We start from the raw sequence: 21,942 nt of genomic DNA on the forward strand, positions 1-21,942 counted from the left end.
GCGCTGCCGGAGTCTCCCTTCTATTCGGGGCCTGCTGTAAGGGTCCCCAGTCCGAGGTCGGCGGCGAGGGTCGCCGCTCCAAAGGCACCACTGTAGTGGGCCGACTATGATGGAGTGGGGTCCACGTCCCGCGTCAGAGCAGCCACTGCGGACAGATGCCCACCCAGACCCTCCCCTATGGGGTTAGGTTTTGCGGTCGGAGTCCGCACCTTTGGGGGGGGTACTGTCACGTCCTGACCTTAGTTCCTTTTGTATGTTTCTATTTTAGGTTGGTCAGGGCGTGAGTTGGGGTGGGCATTCAATGTTTTTGTTCTATGTTTGGTATTTCTATGTGTTTGGCGTGGTATGGTTCCCAATCAGAGGCAGCTGTCAATCATTGTCTCTGATTGAGAATCATACTTAGGTAGCCTGTTTTCCCCATTTTGGTTGTGGGTGTTTGCTTTCTGTTTTTGTGTCTGCACCAGACAGAACTGTTTTGGTTGTTCTCTGTGTTTTGTTAATCAGTGTTCAGTTCCATTATTGAAAGTATGAACACGTACCACGCTGCACCTTGGTCCTCACCTTCTTCCACCTACGACAGCCGTTACACACACTGTCTGTCTCACTACCCAGCCGACAGAGATAGTGACCTTGTCCTTGAGACGTACTCCCCGTTCTCTCCCAAATCTCTAGTCAGGTCGGCACCAAGCTCAGACAGTCTGTATTTAAAATACCATAAAGACATATTGTTTTACCCTAATTCTGACTAGGACTACACATTTATTGATTATGATTTTATACATTCTAATCAATTCCATACAATTATATGTTTCAGGGCGGAATATTCTAATCATTCAATTAACAGACAATTCTCACCTATCAATACTCCTGACCAACACACAGTTGGTTTCCCCTGGTCATAAGTGCCTTCCATGCTCTGTGGGAATTCCACATCAGTTTGCAGTTTCATGTCAACACAACAGCCAGACATCATTATACTCCTACATACTCACATGACAGTGAGTCAATATTGCCTAGCCTATGTACTACACATTTTACAAGTGAGACAAAGAAGAGAGGAGGGGCAATTATGTAATATGTCTCTCAGTAAAGCTTTCAAACAATCAAAAACAACCTTCTACAATCTTCCCCTTACAAATGGATATTTTGGCTTGGGGCTGTTTGCTCTTACTCCTCATACACTTTGATTGAACGTAGTACTTTACAGTACATCTTGAATGTTGTTCACTTTCAGTAAGTAGTACATTGGACTTCAGCATGTCACTAGTCATTCAGGTAAATATGCTGTCTCTTTATTGGCAGTAAACCAACAGTGACGTAGCTCACTACTACTATCTGACACATCTCAAAGGTGCATGACCCAACACACTATGTCCGACTAGTTACAATTATGCTCCATTATGATAAGATATATAAAAGTGGTGGCAGACATGGTATCAAAACCATGAATCATTCATGGGTGTTTCTTTAGTGATCAGTATTTTTCCACTGTATTCATCACTAAACAAGCATAGCATGCTACTGTAGAAGCGTTGGGTGTGTTGTAAACCTGAAATGTCTTTCTGTTAACACTGCCACCCTGAGCTTAGATTATGAATAACAGGTTTTAGCTTTGAACATTTACCAACTAAACAAACTAAATATATAGACGATTGTGATTCTGTCATCCAGAATCATCAGATTGAGTATTTATGTACAACTACAGTAGCTTCTGGCTATCGATTAGATAACAGATTACATATTATGTAGCTATACTGGAATATTGGAACATCAGACAAGACAGGTTATGAATGATTATTACATGGTCTATCGCATCATCCAAAAAAAGCTATTTTCACTGACTTTATCACAGTAGACAAGTGTTCCTAAAACACACAGGGGATTTTATTTAAGCAGTTTAGATTGATCGTGAACATCAAGGTCACTTGAAACAAGGCGCCTTTTATCAGTAATAACCGTCCACCTTCCAACTTTTACAAGCAGTGATTAAGGTCATTAAATACATTGTAATTTCTAAATGACTACTTATCTCTCCTTCATATGGTGCTGCTGAACATATAAACATTATTGTAACCTAATCTAAGGTTTGAGAACAAAGACCATGCGAATGTAACACTAATCAAAACACTGATATGCATGTGTCACAATGTCTGAGCATGTAGCAGTTCAGGTACTCCATAAGGTTAATGGGTTCTTGTATCACACTCTGTATTCACTTCATATCTGTGTTATTCCATTACTTAAGAGACATATATATTATTCCCATACATAAGTACATTACATTTTCACATTTGAAGATCAAAGTCACATGAAGTTTCACATAGCCACATCCCCAAAATGCTGCATTGTGAGCTACAGTATTTCCCCAATATGTTTACATTTGTGACCCGTAAGAGTTAAACAAATAAAACCGGAGGGTGTTTAGCAGGCAAACCTTTCACAGGACAGGATCCTTTGGCAAATGAACATAACCTGAAACTGAAATATGGCAATCCATGCTATCTAGTGGCCATTCGAAAAGATATGCATGAACTGAGCGGTACAGTAGATCCTAACAGGTTCAAAAGTGTCATCCTTCAGGCAAATGTGTGTGGGATAATACGGGACAATGATAATAATATTAATATTGCAGACATGCAGATGCCTGTATTCATTGCTAAGACAAAGTATAGATATCAATTGACAAATCCATCCAAAAACAAACCACTCCAAATGATTTAGTCAGGGTCAGTGGTCAGTCAAAACACTATTTTCCCATCCCCCATTCCTTGTTTTGACAGCAATATCAAAGCTTGTGCAGATAAACACTACCATTAAAAAGTTTGGGGTCACTTAGAAATGTCCTTGTTTTTGAAAGAAAATATTTTTTTTGTAGATTAAAATAACATCAAATTGATCAGAAATACAGTGTAGACATATATGTGTCGTTCCTCTGTCCTCTGTCCAGTGTCTGTGTTCCTTTGCCCATCTTAATCTTTTATTTTTATTGGCCAGTCTGAGATATGGCTTTTTCTTTGCAACTCTGCCTAGAAGGCCAGAATCCTGTAGTCGCCTCTTCACTGTTGACGTTGAGACTGTTGTTTTGCGGGTCATATTTAATGAAGCTGCCAGTTGAGCACTTGTTTCTCAAACTAGACCCTCTATTGTACTTGTCCTCTTGCTCAGTTGTGCACCGGGGCCTCCCATTCCTCTTTCCATTCTGGTTAGAGCCAGTTTGCACTGTTCTGTGAAAGGAGTAGTACACAGCGTTGTACGAGATCTCAGTTTCTTGGAAATGTCTCACATGGAATAGCCTTCATTTCTCAGAACAAGAATAGACTAACGAGTTTCAGAAGAAAGTTATTTGTTTCTGGCCATTTTGAGCCTGTAATCGAACCCACAAATGCTGATGCTCCAGATACTCAACTAGTCTAAAGAAAGTGCCATTGGAACACAGGAGCGATGGTTGCTGATAATGGGCCTCTGTACGCCCATGTAGATATTTCCAGCTACAATAGTAATTTACAACATTAACAATGTCTACACTGTATTTCTGATTAATTTGATGTTATTTTAAAGGACAATTTTTTTTGTTTTTCTTTCAAAAACAAGGACATTTGTGACCCCAAACTTTTGAACGGTAGGGTATATATTTTAGGTAAGCCTTTATGATATTTTGCGTTGGGAAATACACTTTTTTTGTAATAGTACACATGAAAATAATGACCATGTGGAATTCCCACTATGATATACATGGTACTGAATTTTGTGCAGTGGAACAATCCTTAGATTAAATTGTATCATATCCCTTTGATTTGTTAATAATATTAAAGTAAATCATCAAAAACACAATCTCAGAGCAACTTCAGATTTTGCAATGCAGATCCACACTTGGCATAAATCAAATATTGAAGTCAGAGTTTTCCTGTGTGACCAATCCCTTGCAGAGGAAAGAAATGGACATCAAACCTTTTCCTGTGTCCCTGTTTCAGTCCCGTCTGTGACCAACACACTGCATCATCTAGACCAGATTCCCTCAGAGGAGGATGGATGGGTAACAAACAGTTCCCAGGTCTAAACACAACCATGACATACAGCCAGCTAATGCCGACTACCTGACGTTATTATGGTTTGTGAATATGCTAAGGTGTTATATTGAATGTTACAATAGATACTAGAGGTCGACCGATTAATCAGAGCCGATTTCAAGTTTTCATAACAATCGGAAATCAGTATTTTTGGACACCGATTTGGCCATTTAAAAAAATTGTTTACACCTTTATTTAACTAGGCAAGTCAGTTAAGAACACATTCTTATTTTCAATGAAGGCCTATGAACGGTGGGTTAACTTTCTTGTTCAGGGGCAGGACGACAGATTTTTACCTTGTCAGCTCGGGGATTCAATCTTGCAACCTTACAGTTAACTAGTCCAACACTCTAACCACCTGCCTCACATTGCACTCCACGAGGAGCCTGCCTGTTACGCGAATGCAGTAAGAAGCCAAGGTAAGTTGCTAGCTAGCATTAAACTTCTTATAAAAAACAATCAATCAATCATAATCACTAGTTAACTACACATGGTTGATGATATTACTAGCGTTACCAGCGTGTCCTGCGTTGCATATAATCGATGCGGTGCGTATTTGTGAAAAAGGACTGTCGTTGCTCCAATGTGTACCTAACCATAAACATCAATGCCTTTCTTAAAATCAATACACAGAAGTATATATTTTTAAACCTGCATATTTAGCTAAAAGAAATCCAGGTTAGCAGGCAATATTAACCAGGTGAAATTGTGTCAATTCTCTTACGTTCATTGCACGCAGAGTCAGTGTGTTTGCAAGTTTGGGACATCTAATTTGCCAGAATGTTCCGTAATTATGACATAACATTGAAGGTTGTGCAATGTAACAGGAATATTTAGACTTACCCGTTAGATAAAATACGGAACCGTTCCGTATTTCACTGAAAGAATAAACGTCTTCTTTCAAGATGATAGTTTCCGGATTCGACCATTTTAATGACCTAAGGCTCGTATTTCTGTGTGTTATTATGTTATAATTAAGTCTATGATTTGATAGAGCAGTCTGACTGAGCGATGGTAAGCACCAGCAGGCTCGTAAGCATTTATTCAAACGGCACTTTTGTGCGTTTTGCCAGCAGCTCTTCGCAACGCATCAAGCATTGAGCTGTTTATGACTTCAAGCCGATCAACTCCCGAGATTAGGCTGGTGTAACCGATGTGAAATGGCTAGCTAGTTAGCGGGGTGCGAGCTAATAGCGTTTCAAACATCACTCGCTCTGAGACTTGGAGTGGTTGTTCCCCTTGCTCTGCATGGGTAACGCTGCTTCAAGGGTGGCTGTTGTCGATGTGTTCCTGGTTCGAGCCCAGGTAGGAGTGAGGAGAGGGATGGAAGCTATAGTGTTACACTGGCAATACTAAAGTGCTTATAAGAACATCCAATAGTCAAAGGTATATGAAGTACAAATCGTATAGAGAGAAATTGTCCTATAATTCCTATAATAACTACAACATAAAACTTCTTACCTGGGAATATTGAAGACCCATGTTAAAAGGAACCACCAGCTTTTATATGTTCTCATGTTCTGAGCAAGGAACTTAAACGTTAGCTTTTTTACATGGCACATATTTTACATGGAACATATTGCACTTTTACTTTCTTCTCCAACACTTTTTTTTGCATTATTTAAACCAAATTGAACATGTTTCATTTTATTTGAGGCTAAATTGATTTTATTGATGTATTATATTAAGTTAAAATAAGTGTTCATTCAGTATTGTTGTAATTGTCATTGTTACAAATAAAATAAAAATAACCGGCCGATTAATCGGTATCGGCTTTTTTTGGTCCTCCAATAATCGGTATCGGCGTTGAAAAATCATAATCGGTCGACCTCTAATAGATACACTAGTATGATTTATATATATTTTTTTTTTTGTGGTATCCATATTCCAGGAAATATGTTCGAGTAAATTTAAACAAAATGTCACTACAACATCACCACCAAAATCTAATAATCTACTATATGTTGATAGATGAAAGTGAAAAATCAGATAATTCCATATAAACTCTCAATGCTATACTGTACTTGGCAAATCGTCACAGTGCAGAACCAAAGGGTCCCCGGAGTGGTAGGTTGGGGTGTAGCCTGGCTGCCCTCTGGTAGTGGGGTACATATGTCCCATAGACAGCAGAGGGGGGTTGGCAGACTGGCAGGTCAGGTCTCTGTGCTGATGCCTGTTTAATGGCAGTCACCATCCTTCATGGTCCCCAGTCACTCAGCTAGTCTTTTGTGCCTCAATGTGCAACATGGGCCACACTCCACATAGGAACTGATTGAACACATTGTAGACCAGTGTTAAGTTAGTGTTGGTATTGTGGTGCCATATACACAAGCATAGGACTGGGATGTGTTGAAGAACTGGGAGGAAAGAACGCTTACCTTTACTTTTGGTCTGTGTTTGAGAAAGGTTGACCTTATCTGGAGGCTAAGTGACAACAGAACATTTTAGATTTTTTTTGTGATACATTGTTGTAGGAATCATCTAATCAGTCATTACACTTAAATCATAAACTACGCAAGATACCAATCAATTGTTTTCATTAAACAATGACGATGTTCTTGAAGCAGCATAAATCAATTTAAGTGGGAACAAATACAAAGAGCAGACCCTATTTAAATCCTATAGATCTATTCATGTCTTACCTGAAGAGTATGTGTAGGTAGGAGCCCAGGCCTGTGAGGATGTGCCACCAGGCATGGAACTGTGTCACCGCCCCAACAACAGGGGGCAGTCTCTGTCTGGTGGATCTAAAAGGAGAGTGTCGAGCAAAGAGAGAGAGTTTTACATTTTGATTCTGTCTACAAATGGATGTCCATATTCTGTTGGCAGCGTTTGTCATTTGATTGTACTCACCTGAGTGAGTCACAGGCCAGATTATCAATGTTCCACAACATGAACCCCAGCAGAAAGACACTCAGGGAGATGTAACACACAGGTTTGAGCCAGGGGTACACCCTGCAATGGAAACACAGGGAGTCCGGTGAGATGTATAAACACTGTTATAACATAGCCCTACTTTGTACTGTAGTTTCTGAAAATGTCATCCAGAATCGCAAATATCAGGATACCAGCAGAATCCAGTGAGTGAGTGGCTATTAAACAATTGATGTACATTGTAAGGATAATAAATGTACTCTTGACCTCTCAGTTAATTTCCCAAACTACCGGGCCACATTTCTGCTGCCACACTGCCACTTACCATGTAACTATGAAGATAGAGCGCATCACCAAGCATGCTACAAGTGCACCATACATGACCTGAGGGGTGAGGACACACAAAGAACACATTTTGAAAAGCAACCAAATCTAGACCTGTCATATTTTACAGTAGCCTAAACCTGGTGTTTTCAGAACAGAGGTGAAATTAAGTGTATAATGCACATGTTTTATACCAGTCTGCTCAACACTAAGGACCTTGATAGACAACACTACTGTACAGCGTGTACATGTTCCAACCACCAGGTTGTGCTAAAGCCATGCTCAAATAAAGACTGCTATTTTGTGACGGTTAATGGAACGTATAAATGGTCACCGTTGTTGTATTGTATCTAAATGGGTACACTGTAGCAAATCAAATACTTGCATCAGTTTGGTAAGAATCCATTTAAATAATATGCTGATATAGAGCTCATGACCACCTGCCATCTAACTGTCTCCAAGGACCACAATGGAAATAAGCCTTTGGGCTTTAATGTGTTTTTATCCTCGATCATTTTTTATGTATGTAATGTTGTCTATGGCTGGAGCAGCCTACTTCTTGTAATTATCTAATAAATCAATTCCATGTCTGCTAAAACTGACTGTTGTGGGCATGTTTATGGCTAAATGTGTGCCACCATGGAGCGGTGGGGTTTAGTAAGCAGAGAGGGCTCTGAAGTGTAAACAAAGGTTGCTTTGTCACGTTGTTTCTGTTGTTGTGGAGCAACACAGACGCTTCTCTAGACTCTCAATATCCACAGCCTCACTGACTATTGTGAGGTATGCTAGAGAGGAGTTTATAATACAACTGTAACCTGGAGTTGTAAAATCAGACTGAGCCATAGTCAAAAGGTGTTGTGCGACATTGTCAATAGCCCAAAGTGACAATGCTGCAAAATATTAGATTCCTGAACAGAGACATTTGAACGGACATGCCACAATAGCAATCTAACTGGATCTAACAGGACCTCATGTCCGGCTGTTTCCACAGTTAGCCAGGGGCAATATGTACTAATGAAACAGTAAACTCTAAAAGCAAACAAAGAGCATGCTCACCGAAGAGCGAAAATGTACTCTCTTTCTTACCTGGTGAAAGACTGGCTCTTTCCATTGTAAATACACCTGGGAAAAAGAGATTTGAGATAGTGACATTAATCATTGAGATATAGTCATGGAATGAAAAGGGACAAAACAGTTATGTGGGAAATATAAGACACTCACCACACTGACTGAGACACTGAAGATGAATAACAACATGATAGGGAATACACCCAAAGTGTTTTTTTGCTTGAAGCATTCATATCTGCAACAGAAAAAAATGAATTAATTTCTCATTCCTCTAATGAAACACATATTTGTAATTATAGACATACAGTATACAGTAAGGCTTTTGAGAGGGATGGAGAGCAAGATGATGAACGATGACCCAGTTAAAATGGGGGAAGTGCAAGTGGCACTGAATCAATAGACATCAACTCTGTACCATGTCATCTATAGCCATGAAAAAGGTGTGTTTTCTTGGGATAAATAAATCAATTGTAGGATTGGATTAACTTTTCGTTGATCACATGTACACTGCCCTCAAATTACTTTCAGTGGGCTTTGGGCCTGGGCTGCTCAATGGCAATGGCACTGTGAAAGTTGGAGTGTAAATTCATTATGTTGGGTACTTACAGACAGTAGACAAAGACACAGGTGCTGTAGATCATTGGCAGCTCGTCCAGCAACTGTGGGGGACAGACAGCAGAGACACAGATAGTGATGTATAATGGGATGGTCGGCGCAAACCTTACTTATAAGGAGAGTTGAAAAACAGTTTGAGCATTCTGCAGGAAACGATGAGGTGTCATTTTTTATGTCCTTAACAGCTGAAAAAGTCCATGCAATTATGAGAACACAGTGATCTATGGTGGATGCATACAGTATGCTGACAAATCATGATTTATTTTTAGATACTAAAAGTCAGCTCACCTGCATCTCATATTGCAGCGTCATATGGAAGCACCAGGAACCAATGCCAACAGCTGGAACAAAAGAAGAGATCAGATCAAACAACCAGCAAGAAGCATAGACATTCAAACCCATCTTTCAAATAAAGGAAAGCATCTTGATAATGCAATTTCAGTCAAAACAAAACTCTCACTTTAAAAGACATTAGGGACAAGACTAACTTTGCCAAATCCTTGTGACTGTAAGGTTATAGGTTATAAGGGTCAAAGACGAGACGTGTAAATTTGGTGTCCAAAGGCCATTCATTTAACATAAAAAGATAAATATGTATGAATATTATATTAAATCACTAAACTCTTACCCTTCTTTTGACCCAGAAATATTTGTTTTGCAAACTATTACATTTTGAGCTCTAAAGCGTCAAAATGTCCTGCAGTGTAACTGTCCAGGTTAAAATTCTAATGACAAAAGTGTTTTTAAAATGTAGAAATTAATCCTAAAAATATAAATGAACACCCATGGCATAATTGTGTTAGTGTTTGCAACAATATATAAACTCAGCAAAAAAAGAAATGTCCCTTTATCAGATCACTGTCTTTCAAAGATAATTCGTAAAAATCCAAATAACTTCACAGATCTTCATTGTAAAGGGTTTAAACATTGTTTCCCATGCTTGTTTAATGAACCGTAAACATTTAATTTAAACATTGTTTCCCATGCTTGTTTAATGAACCATAAACATTTAATGAAAATGCACATGTGGAACAGTCATTAAGACACTAACAGCTTACAGACGGTAGGCAATTAAAGTCACAGTTCTGAAAACTTAGGACACTAAAGAGGCCTTTCTACTGACTCTGAAAAACACCAAAAGAAAGATGCCCAGGGTCCCTGCTCATTTGAGTGAACGTGCCTTATAGGCTAACCACACTATGTTATTCAATTATTGCACCCACACTGCTCTCGTGTGCCAACGAGTGTCTGCGTTGCCAAGTGCTAAAATAGAAATCAGTTATATTTCTGATGCAAGTTCTGCATCTCCCATCTCCTCATTGGTTTGTAGAAGCAGGTACCCACCTGCCATCTCCTCATTGGCCTTTTTTGCCTTTACCTCCCTTCTCACCTCATTTGCTCACATTGTATATAGACTTGTTTATACTGTATTATTGACTGTATGTTTGTTTTACTCCATGTGTAACTCTGTGTCGTTGTATCTGTCGAACTGCTTTGCTTTATCTTGGCCAGGTCGCAATTGTAAATGAGAACTTGTTCTCAACTTGCCTACCTGGTTAAATAAAGGTAAAATAAATAAATAAAAATAAATTGGTTATACCCACGTTGGTGACTGAAGACGAACGAGGTCAGTGGCGGTGATGCACCTAATTTATGAAAGTTGCCAATCGCAATATAACGTCAAGAAGAAAAGAAAAAGCCTGGAAGAAGAGAGATGACTAGAAATAATTAGGTTGACAGTTTTATGTGTGGAATAATTGTCGGAGAAGAGGACCTTGAGCATTTCAGGTAAAATAACAACTCAATGTTTATATCCCAGGACAAATTAGCTAGCAACAGCAAGCTATCTAAATGGGACAAATTAGCTAGCAAGAGCAAGCTAGCTAGCTAAATTGCCATTAATGTTTAATGCTTTCGACCTGTCCACACAAATGAATGTAATTGGTTCAGAGTTTGTTTTGATATTTTAACCTGCGTGTCGTGATTCGGTTGGTGTGGGGGAACAAAATACATTTATACACGATGGCGCATGCGCGCAGCCGGTTTGGGTTCCGTGTTAGGCATGCTGCAAGGAGGCATGGGGACTGCAGATGTGGCCAGGACAATAAATTGCAATGTACGTACTGTGAGACGCCTAAGACAGGGAGACAGGACGGACAGCTGATCGTCCTCGCAGTGGCAGACCACGTGTAACAACACCTGCACAGGATCGGTACATCCGAACATCACACCTGCGAGACAGATACAGAATGGCAACAACAACTGCCCGAGTTACACCAGGAACGCACAATCCCTCCATCAGTGCTCAGACTGTCCGCAATAGGCTGAGAGAGGCTCTACTGAGGGCTTGTAGGCCTGTTGTATAAGGCAGGTCCTCACCAGACATCACTGGCAGCAACGTCGCCTATGGGCACAAACCCACCGTCGCTGGACCAGACAGGACTGGCAAAAAGTGCTCTTCACTGACGAGTTGCGGTTTTGTCTTACATGGGGTGATGGTCGGATTCGCGTTTATCGTCGAAGGAGTGAGCGTTAAACCGAGGCCTGTACTCTGGAGCGGGATCGATTTGGAGGTGGAGTATCCGTCATGGTCTGGGGCGGTGTGTCACATCATCATCGGACTGAGCTTGTTGTCATTGCAGGCAATCTCAACGCTGTGCATTACAGGGAAGACATCCTCCTCCCTCATGTGGTACCCTTCCTGCAAGCTCATCCTGACAATGACCCTCCAGCATGACAATGCCACCAGTCATACTGCTCGTTCTGTGCGTGATTTCCTGCAAGACAGGAATGTCAGTGTTCTGCCATGGCCAGCGAAGAGCCCGGATCTCAATCCCATTGAGCACGTCTGGGACCTGTTTGATCGGAGGGTGAGGACAAGGGCCATTCCCCCAGAAATGTCCGGGAACTTGCAGGTACCTTGGTGGAAGAGTGGGGTAACAATCTCACAGCAGGAACTGGCAAATCTGGTGCAGTCTATGAGGAGGAGATGCACCTCAGTGCTTAATGCAGCTGGTGGCCACACCAGATACTGACTGTTACTTTTAATTTTGACCCCCCCTTGTTCAGGGACACATTTTTCCATTTCTGTTAGTCACATGACTGTGGAACTTGTTCAGTTTATGTATCAGTTCTTGAATCTTGTTATGTTCATACAAATATGTATCTAAAAAAATATTTTATAACTTGAATAACTTTTGTCTGGACTTTGGCGCTTCATCAATGTCATTCAGTATAATAAAGGTAAAAATACATTTTAAAGCATATCACATGATGGTAATCATGTGACAGTGTGTGACATCACAAAGAAGACACATTGAAAACCCTCTATCAATGTGATTTGGTGAGTAAATCTCTGAAATATTTGATGATTTCACCTTTTCACCCTCTAGTAACCTTTGTAACAAAAACACATATCCCTCAGTACAACACAGAAAAAAAGCTATATATTAAATATGAAAAGTAAGGATAATCTTTATTGGTCAAGGTCATTCATTTATATAGATAGCCAAGGAACTGCCTGTTAAATATGCTTATGTATGAAATACGTCCTTCAGTATCATGCGTTTGTCCTTCAGCACAACAAAAGTTTAATGTAATACCACAATGTAACCCGTTATGCTGAATGACAGTTGCTATGTTATCCCATGTTTTCACTAGTTTACAACATTTAATCATGCAATTCATATTTACTTGTATGAATAATGAATATTCTAATTTTAAACTATTTCATGGCATTTGATGGTATTTCAAGGCACATTATCTTTATAATGTAGATGTCACTGTCTAATAAGGAGAGGGCTGCATGGCATAGACAAAATATTCACGCAGATCCAGTTGCTAGGGAGGAAAGACTAGCAAGGTATTGTTTTCATGGTTTCATGCTACTGTCAGCAACAGAATAGGATAATAGGATGTAAAGCTGGGTGGATAACGCTTAACATTAAGTTGCACTATTACACTGTAGTTAATGTTTAATTGCACTACAATTAAGGTATAACTGATGGATTATATCAGTTAATAACAATGCATAATTACAACATTAACTATCTTGTAATAATTGTGTAATAATGCAACGTAAAGTGTTGCCGCAGGCTCAAATTATAGTAAAGTGATTATTATTAACATTAGCAATCAAATAGTAACAAAATTTCTACTAAAATACAATAACTTTGTTTTGTTGACTCAGAGTGAAAAAACAAATCTCAAAGGATGAATTGAACGATATTTTCATAGATTTTAGCATTTTCTTCAGTGTAAGGAAGGACGTTTTTGTAAATAACTTCAAATTTTGAGTTGTACCCGTGACACATCAAATACAGTGCCTTGCGAAAGTATTCGGCCCCCTTGAACTTGTTCCTTGTTCTTCATGATGCTCTCTGCGCTTTTAACGTACCTCTGAGACTATCACAGTGCAGGTGCATTTATATGGAGACTTGATTACACACAGGTGGATTGTATTTATCATCATTAGTCATTTAGGTCAACATTGGATCATTCAGAGATCCTCACTGAACTTCTGGAGAGAGTTTGCTGCACTGAAAGTAAAGGGGCTGAATAATTTTGCACGCCCAATTTTTCAGTTTTTGATTTGTTAAAAAAGTTTGAAATATCCAATAAATGTCGTTCCACTTCATGATTGTGTCCCACTTGTTGTTGATTCTTCACAAAAAAATACAGTTTTATATCTTTATGTTTGAAGCCTGAAATGTGGCAAAAGGTCGCAAAGTTCAAGGGGGCCAAATACTTTCGCAAGGCACTGTATGTGTGTATTCAAAATAAAAGAATGTCATTTTTTCTGGGTAGTTGTATTTCTGCCAGTCTAAGCATGGACATATAACCTTGTGATTATGAAAAATGGGCATTATAAAAATTTTAAAAATTAAACACTTGTGTTATACTGAATGACATTTTACTAAGGTACATTCATATGACTCACAAAAAAAAGTATTGGCTTTATTATATATCTAATATAAAGGCATAGGTGACACTTCAATGAACATAAAAAGCATTTTAGGGAATTGTAATTGCTGTTTTCTTTTTTTACTACTTTGAAAACCTTATACGTCTTTGACCCATATATGTATTATCAGATATGAGTCAATCATGCTAATAATTCCAGATGCCTATGGAACACTTAAATCTGGAGGCAAAAGAAACCTGTTTAGGCAAGGGCCTGGCTAGTGGAGTAGAACACTTGAAAGAGAAAAGGAGAGCCGTACACTAGGAGCTCAGATGAAATAATTTAACAACCAACGTCTCGACAGACAAGCTGTCTTCATCAGGGTACAATGACAAACACTGCGGGTCACTAGTTTATATAGTTTCAAAGGACACACAGGTGTCTGTAATAATGGCCGGGTGTGGCCTGATTTCATTGGTTAATTTACAGATATAAATAGAACATATAAAAAGCATGAATGGATAACATACGATCATAGATACAAATAGGTTACATAGGCCTACAAATTGTAAATGTTTGTAGGCCTATGTAGCAAAATTTGATCTACGAGTGTATGTTATCCATTCATGCTTTTTATATGTTTGATTTATATCTGTAAATTAACCAATGAAATCCTGCCACACCCGACCATGATTACATACAGACACCTGTAATTATACCCTGATGAAACATTGGTTATTCAATTATTGCAACTGAGAACCTAGCGTGTGTGCGACTTTCCTTGTCTATGGAACACTTACCTGCCAGTCCAAGGAAGGAGTAGACGTAGCGGTACTCTAGGCCGCCTTTATACGTCTGGATGGCACCGTAGATAGGAGGCAGGATCATAATCAGGTTACTGACAGTGTTCCCTGTACAACAAGATAACAGACAGAGCAACTGTCAGCGGAAGACAATACAACATGTACTGTATGACAGCAAACAACAAACAGTAATTTGGTGTATATGACTAGTGTCTCTTAGCAGACAGAAAACAAGGTTTTAGAGAAAGAATTGTGTTTACATTCTGTAAGCAAGATTTAGACTGGTAAATTTAGTTTAATTTAGTCATTCATTTAAAGATTTCACCACACCCAGTGATGGTTAGTGATCAAGTTAGGAACAATCAAACCATTTAACATATAGACTGATGGGAAATGGACATGCTAATGATTAGAATGGTGCTTAATGGGACTTATACAGCATGCAAGAGGTAAAACACTAAAAGAGCTCCCTGGCTAACTCAGTTCTTTGTTCCTCCTGCATCCAGAGCTTGAAGCCTAGTCTCGGAAATCTCAGACGTGGCACATTGTTTACATTGTGGGAGGCAACCCGTCTGCCAACACTATTAGAAAAAATGAGTTCCAAAAGAGTTCTTTGGCTGTCCCCATAGGATAACACTTTTTAGGTTTCAGGAAGAACTCTTGGGTTCCATGTAGAACACTCTGGGAAAGGGTTCTACATGAAACCCAATAAGGTTCTACCTGGAACCAAACAGGATCATCAAAGGGTTATCCTATGGGGACAGCAAAATAACCCTTTTAGGTTCTGGATAGCACCTTTAAGGGAGCTTTGCTGCTGTATTGTATGTGTTGCTTGCGCTGCTGGATACAAAAGAAAATGATTCTTAAAATAATATTCTTACAAATCTAGGTACAAGGATCAGGAATGTACCGTTGAAGTCGGAAGTTTTCATACACTTATGTTGGAGTCATTAAAACTTGTTTTTCAACCACTCCACAAATTTCTTGTTAACTAACTATAGTTTTGGCAAGTCGGTTAGGACATCTACTTTGTGCATGACACAAGTCATTTTTACAACTATTGTTTACAGACAGATTATTTCACTTATAATTCACAGTATTACAATTCCAGTGGGTCAAAAGTTTACATACACTAAGTTGACTGTCCCTTTAAACAGCTTGGAAAATTCCAGAAAATTATGTCATGTCTTTAGAAGCTTCTGATAGGCTAATTGACATCATTTGAGACAATTGGAGGTGTACCTGTGGATGTATTTCAAGGACTACCTTCAAACTCAGTACCCTTTTTGCTTGACATCATGGGAAAATCAAAAGAAATCAGCCAAGACCTCAGAAAAACAATTGTAGACCTCCACAAGTCTGGTTCATCCTTGGGAGCAATTTCCAAACACCTGAAGGTACCACGTTCATCTGTACAAACAATAGTACGCAAGTATAAACATCATACTATGCAGCCGTCATACCGCTCAGGAAGGAGACACGTTCTGTCTCCTAGAGATGAACGTACTTTGATGCGAAAAGTGCAAATCAATCCAAGAACAACAGCAAAGGACATTGTGGAGATGCTGGAGGAAACAGGTACAAAAGTATATATATCCACAGTAAAATGAGTCCTATATCGACATAACCTGAAAGGCCGCTCAGCAAGGAAGCCACTGCTCCAAAACTGCCATAAAAAAGCCAGACTATGGTTTGCAACTGCACATGGGGACAAAGGTCGTATTTCTTGGACAAATGTCCTCTGATCTGATGAAACAAAAATATAACTATTTGGCCATAATGACCATTGTTATGTTTGGAGGAAAAAGGGGGAGGCTTGCAAGCCAAAGAACACCATCCCAACCGTGAAGCACGGGGGTGGCAGCATCATGTTGTGGGGGTGCTTTGCTGCAGGAGGGACTGGTGCACTTCACAAAATAGATGGCTTCATGAGGCAGGAAAATTATGTAGATATAATGAAGCAACATCTCAAGACATCAGTCTTGGTCGCAAATGGGTCTTCCAAATGGACAATAACCCCAAGCATACTTCCAAAGTTGTGTCAAAGGGGCTTAAGGACAACAAAGTCAAGGTATTGGAGTGGCCATCACAAAGCCCTGACCTCAATCCTATAGAATATGTGTGGGCAGAACTTAAAAAGTGTGTGCGAGCAAGGAGGCCTACAAACCTGACTCAATTACACCAGCTCTGTCAGGAGGAATGGGACAATCACCCAACTTATTGTGGGAAGCTTGTGGAAGGCTACCCGAAACGTTTGACCCAAGTTAAACAATTTAAAGGCAGTGCTACCAAATACTAATTGAGTGTATGTAAACATCTGACCCACTGGGAATGTGATCAAAGAAATAAAAGCTGAAGTAAATCATTTCCTACTATTATTCTGACAAATTTCAGTTGGACATTGTGTGTAATTGACCAATAAAGTGATTGTAATCTTAATCTTGTGTTGTACATTAGGCTGACTGACTTCAGATCAAATAATAGCAGGCATGCCCCAAGGTGCTGTATTCAGTCAAATGCCAGGAACATTCCTGTTTAACGTTTCCGTACGTTGAATTTAGCAAACATGAGGAGAATCTCCTGTTTAACGTACTCTGACCTACCTTGATGTGCAAGCAGCGCTACTATTGCTCTCCTCTTCTGAGGTTTTGAAATCTGAGCTCTAGCACACACACAATAGCACAACAATTGTGGTGGCCTCTTTCTTTGTCGGTCTTCCACATACAATTTACTGGACATCGCACATTCTAGGTCTTTTATTCTACAATTTAGGACCCATTTAAAAGCCAAACCATAGTCATGTGGACAGCCTGGTCTCACAGACTAGACGTAACACAGTAGATGTAAATCCGGGACACGCAAATTAGTATGATATGTTACATTTTTTAAATATTTTTTTATTTAACCTTTATTTAACTAGGCCTTTGGTATGGTTACATAAGACAAATGGTTACTTAAGGTAAAAAAACGAAAGTAGGGTAGTTGGCCGGGGCGGATGGATGGGCGTATAATGCAAACGTCTAGAAACCCAAAGGTTGCGAGTTTGAATCTCATCACAGACAACTTTAGCATTTTAGCTAATTATCAACTTTTCAAAAGCTTACAATTTATTTTCAACTTTGCAACTACTTAGCATGTTAGCTAACCCTTCCCCTAACCCAAACCTTAACCATTTGAGATAACCCTTCCCCTAACCCCTAGCGACCGTTAGCCAGCTAGCTAACGTTAGCCACCTAGCTAGAATTCATAACATATCATATATAACATATAGTAAGTTTAGCAAATTATTAACATATTGTTTGTTTTGAAAATGTGTAACATATCATCCGAAATGAGTGCTTGACATCCAAAATAATACATACCATAATAATACATACCTGCTCTTTAATAACTTGTTAGTTTTATTTCTTATTCTTATCTGTATTTTTTTAAATTGCATTGGTGGTTAGGGGCTCATAAGTAAGCATAAGTAAGGTGATTCGGCGCATGTGACTAATTTGACTATTGTGACTAATACAATTTGATTTAATTTGAAACGTAACGTCAAACTAAATGGAGTATCTCGGATTTAGGTACAGAATAATAAAAAGTGCTCTGAGACCAGGTTGCAGTAACACTTGACATTTTTAAATGTTTAATTTCACCATTATTTAACCAGGTAGGGCAGTTGAGAACAAGTTCTCATTTACAACTGTGACCTGGCCAGGAAAAAGCAAAGCAGTGCGACAAAAACAACAACAGAGTTACACATAAACAAACGTACAGTCAATAACACAATAGAAAAATCTATGTACAGTGTGTGCAAATGTAGAAGAGTAGAGAGGTAAGGCAATAAATAGGCCATAGATGCGAAATAATTAAAATGTAACATTAACACTGGAGTGGTAGATGTGCAGATGGTGATGTGCAAGTAGAGATACTGGGGTGCAAAAGAGCGAGAGGATAAATAACAATATGGGGATGAGATAGTTGGGTGTGCTATTTACAGATTGGCTGTGTACAGGTACAGTGGTCGGTAAAACACTCTGACAGCTGACGCTTAAAAGTTAGAGAGAGAGATATAAGACTCTAGCTTCAGTGATTTTTGCAATTCGTCACAGTCATTGGCAGCAGATAACTGGAAGGAAAGGCGGCCAAAGTAAGTGTTGTCTTTGGGGATGACCAGTGAAATATGCCTGCTGGAGCGAGTGCTACGGGTGGATGTTGCTATGGTAACCAGTGAGCTGAGATAAGGCAGGGCTTTACCTAGCAAAGACTTATAGATGACCTGGGGCCAGTGGGTTTGGCGACGAATATGTAGTGAGGGTCAGTCAACGAGAACATACAGGTCGCAGTGGTGGGTAGTATATGGGGCTTTGGTGACAAAACAGATGGCACTGTGATACACTACATCCAGTTTATCCAGTTTGATGAGTAGAGTGTTGGAGGCTATTTTGTAAATGACATCGCCGAAGTCAAGGATCGGTAGGATAGTCAGTTTTACGAGGGTTTGTTTGGCAGCATGAGTGAAGGAGGCTTTGTTGCGAAATAGGAAGCCGATTCTAGATTTCAATTTGGGTTGGAGATGCTTAATGTGAGTCTGGAAGGAGAGTTTACAGTCTAACCAGACGCCTAGCTATTTGTAGTTGTCCACATATTCTAAGTCAGAACCGTCGAGAGTAGTGACGCTAGTCAGGCGGGCGGGCGTGGGCAGCGATTAGGTTGAAGAGCATGCATTTCGTTTTACTAGCATCTAAGAGCAGTTGGAGGCCACGGAAGGAGTGTTGTATGGCATTGAAGCTTGTTTGGAGGTTTGTTTAACAGAGTGTCCAAAGAATGGCCAGATGTATACAGAATGGTGTCGTCTGCGTAGAGGTGGATCAGAGAATCACCAGCAGCAAGAGCGACATCGTTGATGTATACAGAAAAAAGAGTCGGCCTGAGGATTGAACCCTGTGACACCCCGATAGAGACTGCCAGAGGTCCGGACAACAGGCCCTCCGATTTGACACACTGAACTCTATCGGATAAGTAGTTGGTGAACCAGGCGAGGCAGTCATTTGAGAAACCAAGACTATTGAGTCTGCCGATAAGAATGCGGTGATTGACCGAGTCGAAAGCCTTGGCCAGGTCGATGAAGACGGCTGCACAGTACTGTCTTTTATCGATGCCGCTTATGATATCGACCTTGACCGTAGCTGAGGTGCACCCATGACCAGTTCGGAAACCATAGCGGAGAAGGTACGGTGGGATTCGAAATGGTCGGTGATCTGTTTGTTTAGTTGGCTTTTGAAGATTTTAGAAAGGCAGGCTAGGATGAAGAGGGGGATGAATGCGACAGCTTTCCAATCTTTGTGGATCTCAGGCGTTACGAAAGAGAGGTTGAACAGGCTAGGAATAGGGGTTGCAAAAATTTTGGCAGATAATTTTAGAAAGAGAGGCTCCAGATTGTCTATCCCAGCTGATTTGTAGGGAACCAGATTTTGCAGCTCTTTCTGAACATCAGCTGTCTGGATTTGGGTGAAGGAGAAGTTTAGGAGGGGGGCTTTGGCAGGTTGCTGCAGGGGGTGCTGAGCTGTTGGCCGGGGTAGGGGTACCCAGGTGGAAAGCATGGCCAGCTGTAGAAAAAATGCTTATTGAAATTATCGATTATCGTAGATTTATCGGTGGTGACAGTGTTTCCTTGCCTCAGTGCAGTGGGCAGCTGGGAGGAGGTGCTCTTATTCTCCATGGACTTTACAGTGTCCCAAAACTTTTTGGAATTAGTGCTACAGGATGCAAATTTCTGTTTGAAAAAGCTAGCCTTGGTTCATTTACATGGTCACTTTAGTAATACTGTGTTACTACACATTTATAAGAACAATGTAAGTGTTCTGTTATCAGTTCCCAGTTCGATGCCTTTTTTCTTCATGTGATGCATCATGCATGTAAATAGTCATTCAACCCAGTGTTTTCACCTTCCTGTGGTCATGAAGGAGAAAAGAAGAGGGGTGTTGGGTCAATCAGTGTAATCTGAGTCACGTGTAAATCAGAGAGAGAGAACGGTAAAAGAGCAGTAGTCCAACACAATTAACTATGACCCACTTGACATAGTTCCACCTTAAATACAATGTTGCATCATGAAGTGCCATTTGTAGCCAGATCAGACCTTCGTGCATTTTGGCAAAATTCCATTAACAATGGGCGTTGTATCCTCAGAAAGCCTCGTGCTGCCCGCTGCACTCATATTTTTTTATCGCTCTCATGTATCATTCAGAAAGGTTTGCAAAAGAAAATCACGAAAGCCGAGTAGCCAGTTTTTTATCTTGGAATGGAACTCTTAGTCTTCAGGTTAATTATCATTAATATAAAACACGTTGCGGGTGTTTATGTGAGAGGCTGTGCTGTCCCAGTATGAAGCTGAAGCTGTCTTGTAGCGACTTCAATGTGCGGTAAATTTTACGCACCAGTGAATCAATGTATAGCTAGCTCATTGATATAACGTTAACTAGATAGCCTATTACAGTAATTGCAACAGCACTTTAAAGGGCGGTGCTGCAGCTGCAAGTGAAGTTCTGAGTCATCAGCATGTCTGCGTCGTGGCATCGCACACGCAACTTACTTACCGGTATAAAACATCACCGATAAAATGTATCAGTTATAGTTAGTTATAGGTCTATTAAGATAAAATATAAGAGCACCTTGATCTACTGACGCGAGCGTAAGGGAATGCCGTTGTCACCACCAGGCTCGTTGTCATGATGTTTACCTATTCCGAGACGGCCTTCTGCAAGGATCCACATCCGTGTTTATTGCATTCGTTTTCGTGTCCTAAAACTCCAGTTTAGCCATACGCATGGTGTCAGATGTACTTACAGAATTCTGCGATGTAGAAAGAGACGACATAATTCTCCTCACACCAATCCAGCGTTGAGGTTGGTCGCCCCCAATATCCCAGTCTGTCTGCTGAGGGAGCCATGATGGAAAAAACGAACGGTAGAGCTGTGTGTGTGAGGGAGGAGTGCTGAATCTTTAGTAGCCTACTAATGGATGAATGACTGAGAGGCTCCCTCCATTCCCTCAATTACAGTTAACCTGAGCACAGTTGAGGTTTGGTTTGGCAGGTTACTGCAGAAACATGCCTACTGGCACAACAGTATTTCCTAACTGCATATTTAGTTGGAAAATAAATGTATCAAAGGAATAGCCCACTTTCTGGTACTCATACTAAATGTATTAATATGTTATTACTGTGTAATTATAATTTTACCATGTATATTTTTTTAATCTGGTGATTTATATACTATAATACAATTTTCTTGAAGAATAT

At 40.0% G+C, this 21,942-nt stretch overlaps 1 protein-coding gene across 1 annotated transcript; it reads right to left on the minus strand.

Moving 5' to 3' along the window:
* Window positions 1-5,824: 5,824 nt before the first annotated feature.
* LOC110537438 (alkaline ceramidase 3) lies at window positions 5,825-21,664 on the minus strand. Its single transcript, XM_021623486.2, has 11 exons — window positions 21,489-21,664; window positions 14,652-14,762; window positions 9,237-9,289; window positions 8,940-8,992; window positions 8,487-8,568; window positions 8,352-8,387; window positions 7,267-7,325; window positions 6,921-7,022; window positions 6,710-6,814; window positions 6,446-6,491; window positions 5,825-6,335 (listed from the first exon to the last, which is right to left on the minus strand). Exons 1-11 carry the CDS (start codon window positions 21,589-21,591, stop codon window positions 6,282-6,284), a joined length of 804 nt encoding a protein of 267 aa, XP_021479161.1. The 5' UTR covers window positions 21,592-21,664; the 3' UTR covers window positions 5,825-6,281.
* Window positions 21,665-21,942: the final 278 nt, after the last annotated feature.

The sequence above is a fragment of the Oncorhynchus mykiss genome, chromosome 12 (assembly GCF_013265735.2).
Source record: "Oncorhynchus mykiss isolate Arlee chromosome 12, USDA_OmykA_1.1, whole genome shotgun sequence".
In the NCBI taxonomy this organism is placed as follows: Eukaryota; Metazoa; Chordata; class Actinopteri; order Salmoniformes; family Salmonidae; genus Oncorhynchus; species Oncorhynchus mykiss.

What these genes read in the sequence shown, in the direction of transcription:
- LOC110537438 (XM_021623486.2), bottom strand. Translation starts at nt 21,591, where the DNA reads ATGGCTCCCTCAGCAGACAGACTGGGATATTGGGGGCGACCAACCTCA. An exon ending in TCTATCTTCATAGTTACATG is followed by an intron (nt 7,023 to 7,266) that starts GTAAGTGGCAGT and finishes TTTCCATTGCAG; the next exon opens with GGTGTACCCCTGGCTCAAAC. An exon ending in TACCTACACATACTCTTCAG is followed by an intron (nt 6,492 to 6,709) that starts GTAAGACATGAA and finishes GTTGTCACTTAG; the next exon opens with CCTCCAGATAAGGTCAACCT.